The sequence below is a fragment of the Salmo salar genome, chromosome ssa29, assembly GCF_905237065.1.
Source record: "Salmo salar chromosome ssa29, Ssal_v3.1, whole genome shotgun sequence".
NCBI lineage: Eukaryota > Metazoa > Chordata > Actinopteri > Salmoniformes > Salmonidae > Salmo > Salmo salar.
The window spans coordinates 12690755-12703684 of NC_059470.1; the positions used below are offsets into that span (position 1 = coordinate 12690755).

Sequence of the window (12930 nt, forward strand, 5' to 3'; positions counted from 1 at the left end):
TCCACCATTTTTATAAATTTGCGGCAGGTTCAATCGGGGACTTTTATTTTGAAGGCGAACCGCCATTTCTACTATTGTTGCTCACGCTAATGTTGTTCACGACACACACAACCAAATCGCGCCACACGTGCTCGGCACATTAAAGCCCCCTCCCTCTACCGACTCTTGACGTCATTCATTCTATTCTTAGGTAGGCAGAGTTTGTAGGTCTATGTATACGACTTTTCCTCAGGAGGAAAAGTAAAAACTATATCCTCCAGCAATTAATTGTTGTCCTCTCTAATGGACTTTAGTTTTTGGTCCGTATCGCTAAGGCCATTCATGCCACTGTCTTAGGTCATGTTGTCCGTTTGAGAAGACAGAACTCATCGGCTTTTCAATGATTCTACATGTGTCTGGGTGTCACCTTGATAGTGTCTCAAAATAAATGTACACTTACATGTTATTCAATCATTGCACCCACACTGCTCACGCGCCTCAGCAAGCATCTGCGTGGCCAGGCGCTAAAATAGAAATTGTTTCTATTTGTGAGCTCACACACTGCAAGTCCGGCCTCTCCCATCTCCTCATTGGTTTTAGGAGCATACACCCACGTGGGTGATTGAAAGATGAACTTAGGTCCACACTCCGGTCAGTTGTAGTAATGCTGTCAATATAAAGTCCAAAGAAGAAAAAGAAGCCTGTAGGAAGGAGGAGAGATGACGAGAAACTAAAACCAGTAAACCGAATATCTGTGGATTAATTGTCGGAGTAGAGGACCTTGTGCATTTCAGGTAAAATAACAACCCAATGTTTATATACCAGGACAACTTAGCTAGCAACAGCAAGCTAGCTAGCTAACCTGCCTTAAATGTTTGATGTTTTTTGACTTGTCCCCAAATTAATATAATTGGTTCAGAGTTTGTTTTGATATTTCAACCTGCGTGTCCTGATCGTGTGAGGACAGACGCTGGAAACGAGAAGCAAGTACAGGGAGCAAACATTTTAATGAGACACGGACAGGAACAGAATACAGACAGGGGGAAACAAAAACGACAATAATGCTGACACCGGGATCTAACCAAGGAACAGACAGATATAGGAGGGGTAATCAACAAGGTAATGGAGTCCAGCGAGCACTTATGCGCATAATGATGGTGACAGGTGTGTGTAATGATGGGCAGCCTGGCGCCCTCGAGTGCCAAAGAGGAGGAGTAGGCCTGACAGATTGCTTCTGGTGTGGGTGAACAAAATCAACATGCACGCAGATGTGGTCAAACCGGAAATGCGCGAAGGTTGATTTTTGTCCCCCCACACCAGACATGATCAGAACACCCAGGTTGAAATATGGTCCCGTGTGGCTCAGTTGGTAGAGCATGGTGTTTGCAACGCCAGGGTTGTGGGTTTGATTCCCACAGGGGATGAGTACGGAGGGGGAAAAAAAGTATGAAATGTATGCATTCACTACTGTATGTCGCTCTGGATAAGAGCGTCTGCTAAATGACTAAAATGTAAATATCAAAACAAACTCTGAACAAATTATATTAATTTGGGGACAGGTTGAAAAACAAACATTTTATGGCAAATTTAGCTAGCTAACTTGCTGTTGCTAGCTAATTTGTCCTGGTATATAAACATTGGGAGGTTATTTTACCTGAAATGCCACAACCGACCAGAGTGTGGACCTCAGTTTATTTTTCAATCCCCCCATGTGAGTTTATGCTCCTAAAAGCCAATGAGGAGATTCGGAGAGGCAGGACTTACAGGGCGTCAAGCGTCACAAAAAGAATCAAGTTCTATTTTAGCGCCCGGCCACGCAGACACTCGCTGACACGCGCAAGCAGTTTGGGTGCAATGATTAAATAACATGTATGTGTACATTTATTTTGCGACGTGTCTGGTCAGCATAAAAATAGAACTCCGTTCTATTTGTGATGCTTGACTCACTGCAAGTCCCACTTCTCCCATCACCTAATTGGATTTTAGGAGTAAATACCCACATGGGTGATTGAAAGAGGTCCACACTCCAGTCCAGTTAGTAGTGTTAATGTACCTTAAAGTTGGTTTCCAACCGCCATATAAAGTCCGAAGAAGAAGCAGCCTGAAGGAGGCGAGATTACTAGAAACAAACTCAGTTTACCCTTTTAACTGTGGATTAATTGTCGGAGTAGAGGACCTTGTGCATTTCATGTAAAATAACAACCCAATGTTTATATCCCAGGACAAATTAGCTAGCAACAGCAAGCTAGCTAGCCAAATTGCCATTAAATGTTTAATGCTTTTCAACTTGTCCCCAAATGAATATAGTTGGTTCAGTGTTAGTTTTGATATTTCAACCTGCGTGTCGAAAGTTGGACACCAATGTGGTTTTCCAATAGCAAGGCTCAGATCAACATGGCAGTGTTGCCATTTGTTTATTAAAGGTTTTTCTGGCTGCAGGATGAAGTTGGTGAAGAGCAATTGCAGAAACTTGCAGTCAAAACTTCATGACATTTGATCACAGGATTTTTTGTAAAGTTCATTCGACATGTAGGCGTAAGTCTGACAATTTTTAGCTCCATAATGCAACACACTTCGAAAGACGTGACCAATGATGGTCACCGACTTGACAAGTGATCCACTCGAACGTACCCAATGTTTTTTTTCTGGTTCTTCAAAATGGCTACCATCACAATTGCCATCATAATTAGCACATTTTATGGTAAGTGTGTGTAATTGTGTATTATAATTTTTGTGAGTTTGATATTCAAATTGTTTCTAATAGGTAAATATCTCAGGAATAGTTTGGTGAGTTTGCAGAGCAGTGTAATATTTATTTTTACTTTAAATAAGAACTTATTAATAAATGTCCTCTGTAGTGGACATCAGGATATGTTTTTTTCTATTGTCCCCATTTACTGTAATGTTTGATTTTTCATATGTACCATCAACCGAGTCCAAATGGCAAATTCAGTGCACATTCAAAAGAAAATAAATAAATATTTCACCTCAACACTTGTAAAAACATGTTTTATCATAATCCAAAACCTTTTTTGTTGTTGCTCGATCTCAGGAGGATAAAGTTAGTCAGCTGAATAAACTTTAAAACACACTACTAGCCTACATAAAATATTTTGACAGTATCCTCCAGATCCTCCACCATAACTTTTTATGAGGTTGTGCAGTAAAAAGAGTTGCCTTTGGAGAGAACAAACCCCAGCAAAATGAATATGTCGGGAACCTAAATAGGAAATTGGTGCAATAATATACTTGTAAACTTACAACATTGTATCCCAAGGACAAGAACTCAGTAAGGGCACTCCCAAGCATTCTAATCTCAGGGCGAACACTAACCACAAGGCCACTGAGTTGTGAAATGGCCCTAAACAACTGTTGAATCAGTGGCAGTGAGTTTAAAAAGAGTCTGTGTGGGCCCCCTGGGTAGTTGGAACCTATATAACGAGCTAAGTTTACTTCTGCAAGGACTAGGTCTCAAGCTGAATGATATGAGTGATTCCATATGAAACCAGGACAAAACTTTTTTATTTTTCTCACAAAAAGGAAGTAATTTAATGGAGCAAGGATTGTTGACATTTATTAGAATTGTTTATCTAATTAATTGAGAAGTAATTAATAATAGTTGACATATTTATTACATGTTGGCCTTACCAGGGCTTCCTTTAAGAATCCATAATGTTGTATCCGTAGGTACCACAAAGCATGGCTTGCTCTGTAATATGAGTATAGTATTTTTGATTTAATAAAAATAAAAGTACATTAATTTATGAATATTGAAAAATATTCTGTCAAATATGTAGTATACCACCGGCATTATCTATGGACATGACTGATTGTATACATTGTCTGTTTACACATTTTATTAAATCGGAATTTAAAATAATCCAAATCCATTAGCATCAACTGGCCCTGACTCCACCTGCATTTATTAGATAGACCCTATCTTCCATGCATTGTTTATCGATTTTCATCATAAACACCTTTTTTAAATCGTGTTTTAAGACCATTTGTCTCTATATTCATCAAATAAAATCTAAAACACCACCTGCTCTGATGTTGCACTGTCGAATTTTAGATGCCAGGGGGTGCTCTACAACCGTACAATTTATTTATCACAGTACGCACCATTGGTGCGTTCTATCAAACGGAACCATTCTCATATCTAGCGCAATCACTACCACATGTCTGTTTGACCGCAGCATGGCAGTAGCGAAGCTGCATGGAGAAGATGTAGGCTACAGTGCCATGTCAATCGAACAACCGCCTGTTTTCATTGAGGACATTCCAATGTCGTTCTTCTCCTTCAATATACTTATTAGCCAATTTGTGTCAGTGCACATTTTTTTAAATGAAACTTAGCAGTACATTTATAACTGGCCTGTTAGAAGGCAACATCTTATCTCCTCACTACTGATTATATTAACCTTGGTGTGGCCAAAGGCAAAGCTCATTCCCAACACATATCAGAAATTATCAACTGGGTTCACCTGCAGCGGTAGCCTACCTAAACATACATGCCTTCTTGCTGTGTGTTGCATGTCTTGTCAATTAAGGGTGTATCCATTATGTCGATTATGTTGCAAAACGTTTAGTCTTGGAAAACGTTTTGCAACGAAAAATAGTTCATATTTGACAAATTCAGGTAGGTCCATTCCCATTTCCTTCTGTTTGCTTCTTAAACTGTAAACGGTTTTGTTGCAAAAGGTAATGAATACACCACAGGCAAAACAGTTCATCCCCTCTATAGTCACACTTACTTTTGTGAATTAACAGGGGGAAACATGTAGGCCTACTGAAACCCCTGTTTGAAACATTTATTTTGATGTATTTGATGACAGGCTTTGAAGTGTTGTGCACGTGAACTGGTCGTGCATCTTCTCATTCTCGCATCAGATTTAGAAGTACAATTTCTACTTTTACGCATGTATGCAATTTCCAATAGGCACTCTTTTACTTCTCATCTACTTCTGATTTTTGTGTATAATGCACTGTGGAATAATGCACGTTTTTAAACTCCTCCCACTTAATTCTCCTTCCGCAACAAATAGTTCCAGTTGAATGAGGATCTCCTGAAATAAATTCCGATGACTGAATGATGTGAATTCGAACACATATTGAAGATCGTAGCGATAATTATCGACGATAGATTCAATACGGGACTCTTCGTTATTTACTTAAAAACGCAAACGGGTGTTTGGCGGGAAAATGGTGGCGGAGGGATACGTCGAATGTAGAGCACAACAACCTTTTTATTGAACCCCGCGGAATACTCAGCTGTGATTCTCATGCAGCAATTGATAGGCGACGCATCTTTCTACATCGCGGACCAAGCCCTGAGCGCTTTATGCATGCTTCTCAGCCAGCAATCATTTTACTAGGAAAACAACATCTCACTGCCACACACGCTGGCAGGGATTAACGTAACTGTCTGGTTGGAATACTTCTTACAAGCTGCATTTTTCGCGTTTTCGACTTCGACATCTCGGAGTGAAGTACTCTCCACTTTGTTTTCGAAATTAAGGTAAGGAAGGTGTTGATGACATTGCATTCTCCGTGTAGATGACCGTTGGCTGAGTAGACTTGCTTGGTATCTATCGGGTAAAGATTTTGTGAACTTTGAGATGTTATGTTTGCAGATGTCTTATAATAAATGCACTTTACTAGCCTCTGTATTTTTGCGATGTCTGCTCGGTTTAAATGTCCTGGGCACCACACACCGACTAAGTACTTAGTACTTGTATCAGCTGCTACTGTTTGGTTTTGCATGCTTGCTAGCTATCTGACAGGGCTTTTATGAACTGTGGCATTTTATGTGCATGCACCAATATCAATTTGCATGCAAATTGATGCATTATATTTTTTTTTAACCAACTAATTTACCTCAACCATCTTTTTCACTCAGAAAAGAGCCACCATGCCGCTGAATTCAAGTTTGGCGAGTAAAAACTACGACTACGACTATGATTCTATCCAGCCATATTTTTATGTTGACAACGAAGATGAGGATTTCTATCACCAGCAGCCAGGACAGCTTCAGCCACCGGCTCCAAGCGAGGACATCTGGAAGAAATTTGAGTTGCTCCCCACTCCTCCTCTCTCCCCGAGCCGACCATCACTGTCTAGTATTTTCCCATCGACTGCTGACCAACTAGAAATGGTGACCGAGTTTCTCGGGGACGACGTTGTAAACCAGAGTTTCATCTGCGATGCCGACTACTCCCAAACCTTCCTCAAGTCAATCATAATTCAGGACTGTATGTGGAGCGGCTTCTCTGCTACAGCCAAGTTGGAGAAAGTGGTGTCTGAAAGACTCGCTTCGCTCCACGCTGCTAGGAAAGATTCAGCTGTTGGCGACATCGCAGAGTGTCCTACTCGGTTGAACGCAAACTACTTGCAGGATCCGAACACTTCCGTGTCAGAATGCATTGATCCCTCAGTGGTCTTCCCCTACCCAATAACTGAGACTCCCAAACCAAGTAAGGTGGCACCACCCACGGATTTGGCATTGGACACCCCACCCAACAGTGGTAGCAGCAGCAGCAGTGGTAGTGACTCCGGTAAGATGAATAACAGTGTTATAATTTCTTGCTCTTTGGGATTTATGACTTGACCGTTTTGTGTAATGGCGGTTTTTATTTGAGCAAAATGCATTCTCGTTGCGTATGTTAACTCTGATTTATGATGCTGCCGAATATGCCTACAGACTAGTCTGTGTTGAGGGGGAGGGTTCCAGGCTGCAATGTTGAGAAATCAGCTGATGTGGAAAAGGGGGTGGGGTGGAATGCAGTGATTTTTCTGACTAGGGCATGATGTTGTATGTGGCTGATTTGTGGTTACTCTTTCTCCTCAAAAATAATGTAAATGCTGAATAGTTTTATTTATTATCATTGCAGAAGATGAGGAGGAAGATGACGAGGAGGAGATAGATGTCGTGACTGTGGAGAAGAGGCAAGCGGTGAAGCGGTGCGACCCCAGCACGTCAGAGACCAGACATCACAGTCCCCTTGTGCTGAAGAGGTGCCATGTCTCCACCCACCAGCACAACTACGCTGCCCACCCCTCCACACGGCACGAGCAGCCAGCTGTCAAAAGGCTGAGGCTGGAGAGCAGCAGCAGCCGGGTCCTCAAGCAGATCAGCAGCAACCGCAAATGCTCAAGTCCCCGGACGTCGGACACGGAGGACTACGACAAAAGAAGGACTCATAATGTACTGGAGCGCCAGCGGAGGAACGAGCTCAAGCTGAGCTTTTTCGCTCTACGGGACGAGATTCCCGATGTGGCCAACAATGAGAAGGCAGCCAAAGTGGTCATCCTCAAGAAGGCTACAGAGTGCATTTACAGCATGCAGACAGATGAGCAGAGACTAGTCAACCTCAAAGAGCAACTAAGGAGGAAAAGTGAACATTTGAAACAGAAGCTGGCACAACTGCAGAACTCATGTTTGAGCTCAAAGCGGCATTGACTTATTGGGCTCCACATTTTTATGCAAGTTAAGACTTGGTGTGTATAGTTGATATTGAAATGCGAAAGTATGTTTTTGGGGGGGGCTCTGTCTGATTTCAATGTTAAACTGCCTCAATTGAAGTTATGGGCAGTAAAATATTTAAAGTTTATTTTTATTAATAAAATAAAAAAAAACAGGGCTACACATGTTGCATGCCTGATCTAAAATATGAATTTTTATGTTTTGTATATAATTACTGAATATTTCTTGAAATGTATTTTTGGATCTCAATTGTCTGGAAGTTCTGACACTTGTTTTCACTGTATGGTTTTCCATATTATGTTCCTAGGTTCATTTGAAATATAAATGCATTTCTTTTTGAACATGCCTCAGTCTGTTTTACTTATGGAGACACTTGAATGAGCTCTGTTTGCATTAACACTCTGACAGCATAAACAGATGAACCTATTATAAGGTGCAGACGGTAACGGTTAACAAATATATTTCACTCATGGGAAAGCGTGTCCAAAAACTGTTAAAAGGGACACAGGTTGCACCAATGTATTCTCTTTGAAGTCTTAATTTATAAAAGACCAATGGAATCGCCTTTATTCGCCTACACATTTACATGTCAGGAATTTGACAAATATAAACTATTTCTATCCAGAGGTGACTAGCAAAACCAACTGACATTTTAATAAGGGTCACGGGTAAAATACATTTAGAGTGAACCAATTTCTTGAAGGCGATTTGGTATTTTATGCCTCATTTCTATATTAGATGAGTGTAGGCTTCGCAATAATTAGTGATGTCTTGACCTGCATGGTCCAGATGGAAGAAAACCAAGGTAAGTTGAAAAAGGACCTGGACTGTCATGATTCTCCAACCTTTTAGAATTGTGCACTTGCACACTTCCTGTTATGGATTCAAAAGCATAGGAATGAAAGTTGTAAGCATTGGCTGGAGGGAGTTTTCACCCATTTGTTAAATCCATGCAAGAAGTTGTGCAGAATTGGGATACAATCCTCTTCATTAACTAAAGCCCTGAACCTGCTGACCTCTGAAGTTTACAAGATAAGTCTGAAATCATCTTCGACTAGTCTCTTGTGACCGAAAATATGTTACGTGAGATTTTGTTCTGGGTTGCCAAAATAATCTTCCACACACCATTTTTCTTGCAGTCACTCACTGGTCATGGTTGTATCTTCAGAATTGGCTGCTTTCATCACAATTCCATTTTTCTATATTTCAGTACACGACAAATCACAAGATGGTGTGGATTTAGCTGGTATGGCTTAGCCATATTGCAGATGACAGATAATCGCTATAATTGATTAAATTATGAAGTGTAGCCAAAAAGGCCCTGCATGGTCAATCCGAAATCTGCACTGGCCGTGCAGCATTTACGGTGATATGGCATCTGCCGAAGTCAGGTCATTCATACTTGCGTTTCGCCGAGCAGCGCAGAGCAGTTGGAATGCAGGACCTCCCGCCCTTACCTACCGTTGACCAATCATGTCAATGCTGAGCTATACCGAGCCCTCCGCATTGTTTCAAAATTTGGGAGGTGATCTGCGATGCTGTACGGAGCCCAGTTTGGCCTCTGCATGCCCCGGAGGCGTCGCAATTGCATCACACCCTCCATATGGAGATTCCGTCCACATTTTTGGATTAAGCATACATTGACTTTTAGTGACATCCACAGCATTCTCTTAATTCTTGCAGGAATTAATCTGTATTATCCTTAGTTCTTTCATCACCAATGACCATAATATGAGTTGTCATTCCTATATCCATTCCACTGGCCCTGTGTAACATATGGACACACCTGCATTTAAAATGTATTTAAGTAAGGTGTTGTGTCACTGGCCTACACACAATACCCCATAATGTCAAAGTGGAATTACGTTTTTAGAATTGTTTACAAATTAAATAAAAAATTAAAAGCTGAAATGTCTTGAGTCAGTAAGTTTTCAAACCCTTTGTTATGGCAAGCCTAAAAAAGTTCAGGAGTAAAAATGTGCTTAACATAATAAGTTGCTTGGACTCACTCTGTGTGCAATAATAGTGTTTAACATGATTTTTGAATGATTACAGTACCAGTCAAAAGTTTGGACACACCTACTCATACAAGGGTTTTTCTTTATTTTTACTATTTTCTACATTGTAGAATAATAGTGAAGACATCAAAAACGATGAAATAACACATATGGAATCATCTAGTAACCAAAAAAGTGTTAAACAAATCAAAATATGTGTTATATTTTAGGTTCTTCAAAGTAGACACCCTTTTCCTTGATGACAGCTTTGCATACTTTTGGCATTCTCTCAACCAGCTTCATGAGGAATGGTTTTCCAACAGTCTTGAAGGAGTTCCCACATATGCTGAGCACTTGTTTGCTCCTTTCCCGCACTCTGCTGACCAACTCATCCCAAACCTCCTTCTTGGTCAAATAGCCCTTACACAGCCTGGAGGTGTGTTTTGGGTAATTGTGCTGTTGAAAAACAAATGATAGTCCCACTAAGCGCAAACCAGATGAGATGGCGTATCGCTGCAGAATGCTGTGGTACCCATGCTGGTTAAGTGTGCATTGAATTCTAAATTGATCACAGACAGTGTCACTAGCAAAGCACAATCACACCTCCTCCATGCTTCAAGGTGGGAACCACACATACAGAGATCATCGGTTCACCTACTCTGCGTCTCATAAAGACATGGTGGTTGGAACCAAAAATATCACATTTGGACTCATCAGACCAAAGGACAGATTTATACCGGTCTAATGTCCATTGCTCTTGTTTCTTGGCCCAAGCAAGTCTCTTCTTCTTATTGGTGTCCTTTAGTAGTGGTTTCTTTGCAGCAATTCGACCATGAAGGCCTGATTCAGGCAGTCTCCTCTGAACAGTTGATGTTGAGATGTATATGTTACTTGAACTCTATGAAGCATTTATTTGGGCTGCAACTTCTGAGGCTTGTAACCCTAATGGACTTATCCTCTGCAGCAGAGGTAACTCTGGGTCTTCCTTTCCTGTGGCGGTCCTCATGAGAGCCAGTTTCATCATAGCGCTTGATGGTTTTTGCGACTGCACTTCAAGAAGTTCTAGAAATTTTCCGGATTGACTGGCCTTCATGTCTTGAAGTAATGATGGACTCTCATTTCTCTTTGCTTATTTGAGCTGTTCTTGCCATAATATAGACTTGGTATTTTACCAAATAGGGCTATCTTCTGTATACCAACCCTACCTTGACACAACACAACTGATAGGTGCAAACACATTAAGAAGGAAAGAAATTCCACAAATTAACTTTAATAATGCACACCTGTTAATTGAAAGGCATTTCAGGTGACTACCTCATGAAGCTGGTTGAGAGAATGCCAAGAGTGTGCAAAGCTGTCATCAAGGCAAAGGGTGGCTACTTTAAAGAATCTCAAATATAAAATATATTTTGATTTGTTGAACACTTTTTTGGTTACTACATGATTCCATATGTGTTATTTCATAGTTTTGATGTCTTCACTATTATTCTACAATGTAGAAAATAGTAAAATTAAGAAAAACCCTTGAATGAGTAGGTGTGTCCAAACTTTTGACTGGTACTGTACTTCATCTCTGCTACCCTACACACAATTATCTGTAAGGTCCCTCAGTCGAGCAATGAATTTCAAATACAGATTCAACCACAAAGACCAGGGAGGTTTTCCAATGCCTTGCAAAGAAGGGCACCTATTGGTAGATGGCTCAAAATAAAACAAAGCATTGAAATAAAACATTGAATATCCATTTCAGCATGAAGTTATCAATTACACTTTGGATGCTGTATCAATACACCCAGTCACTACAAAGATACAGGTGTCCTTCCTAACTAAATTGCCGGAGAGGAAGGAAACCGCACAGGGATTTCACCATGAGGCCAGTGGGGACTTAAAACAGTTACAGAGTTTAATGGCTGATATTGGAGAAAACTGATGATGGCTCGACAACCTTGTAGTTACTCCACAATAGTAACCTAATTGACAGAGTGAACAGGAAATAAGCATGCACAGAATAAAAATATACCTAAACATGCATCCTTTTTGCAATAAGCACTAAAGTAAAACTGCAAAAAAATGTGGCAAAGAAAGTAACTTTATGTCCTTAATATAAAGCGTTATGTTTGGGGCAAATCCAACAACACATCACTGAGCACCACTCTTCATATTTTCTAGCATGGTGGTAGCTGCATCATGTTATGGGTATGCTTTTAATCGGCAAGGACAAGGAGTTTTTTGGGGATAAAAAGAAACAGAATAGAGCTAAGCACAGGCAAAATCCTAGAGGAAAAGCTGGTTCAGTCTGCTTTCCAATAGGCAAATTCACCATTCAGCAGGACAATAATAATCAAAAGGCCAAATATACACTGGAGTTACTTACCAAGACAACATTGAATGTTCCTGAGTGGCTTAGTTACAGTTTTGACTTACAACGGCTTGTTGAAAATCTATGGCAAGACATGAAAATGGCTGTCTAGCAATGATCAACAACCAACTTGATAGACCTTGAAGAATTCTTTTAAACGGATAATGTGAAAATATTGTACAATCCAGGTGTGCAAGAGCTCTTAGACCCAGAAAGACTCACAGCTGTAATCGCTGCCAAAGGTAATTCTAACATGTTTTGACTCAGGGGTGTGAATAATTATGTAAATTAGATATATTTCTATATTTCATTTTCAATAAATGTGCAGATATTTCTAAAAACATGTTTTTACTTTGTCATTATGGGCTATTGTGTGTAGATGGATGAGGGGAAAAAATCTATTTAATCCATTTTGAATTCAGGCTGTAACACAACAAAATGTGGAATAAGTCAAAGGATATGTACATGAGACCTTGACCGGACACTTTCACATGTCCTATATCTGTCTGTCTAGTAACCTGTTGCGTCAGTAGCTATTTGCAAAGGGACTGTTTTACAACGATGCCAACCCTATATCATAAAATATATCAGGGTTCCCCAACTGGCAGCCCTTTTATTTGACCCCTCAAGTTTTCTGAGCATTTTCATTGTTGGACATAAAAGACTGTTAAAAACACCAGAAAATGAGCTCCAAGTGGTTTTCATTTTGGAAATATTTTCCCAAGTATTCCCACGCATAATAGAGAGACACGTATTCGTATACAAATATAAGAAAGGTTTGAAATGATGATGTTTTAGCCAAATATTATATCTGTGTGGGCTTCTTGCGGACAATTTGCAGTCTACAAATTATTTGTAATTATGTCCTGGCCCCCGACAATCCGCTCAAGAAAAAAATCTCCCTGCGGCTGAATCTAGTTGATGATCTCTGAGCTATACCTTCCCTGTATGAGTTCAGTGCCCTATACTGCAGTGCAGGCTGTTGCAAAAAACTGTTGCCTTTTCATCGGGTTGTAATGGAGAAGCCCACCTGCCACTCTCAATAATACTCATTTGAATAAATAGACAAGACACATGACAAGTGCTGAATGGTACATCCACATTACCATCAG

At 40.3% G+C, this 12930-nt stretch overlaps 1 protein-coding gene across 1 annotated transcript; it reads left to right on the plus strand.

Annotated features, from left to right (window-relative positions):
- Positions 1–5238: 5238 nt before the first annotated feature.
- Positions 5239–7803, plus strand: LOC106590162 (transcriptional regulator Myc). Its single transcript, XM_014180829.2, has 3 exons — positions 5239–5497; positions 5879–6533; positions 6870–7803. The coding sequence occupies exons 2-3, from the start codon at positions 5891–5893 to the stop codon at positions 7436–7438; spliced, it is 1212 nt and encodes a 403-aa protein (XP_014036304.1). The 5' UTR covers positions 5239–5497; positions 5879–5890; the 3' UTR covers positions 7439–7803.
- The last annotated feature ends 5127 nt before the right edge of the window (positions 7804–12930 follow it).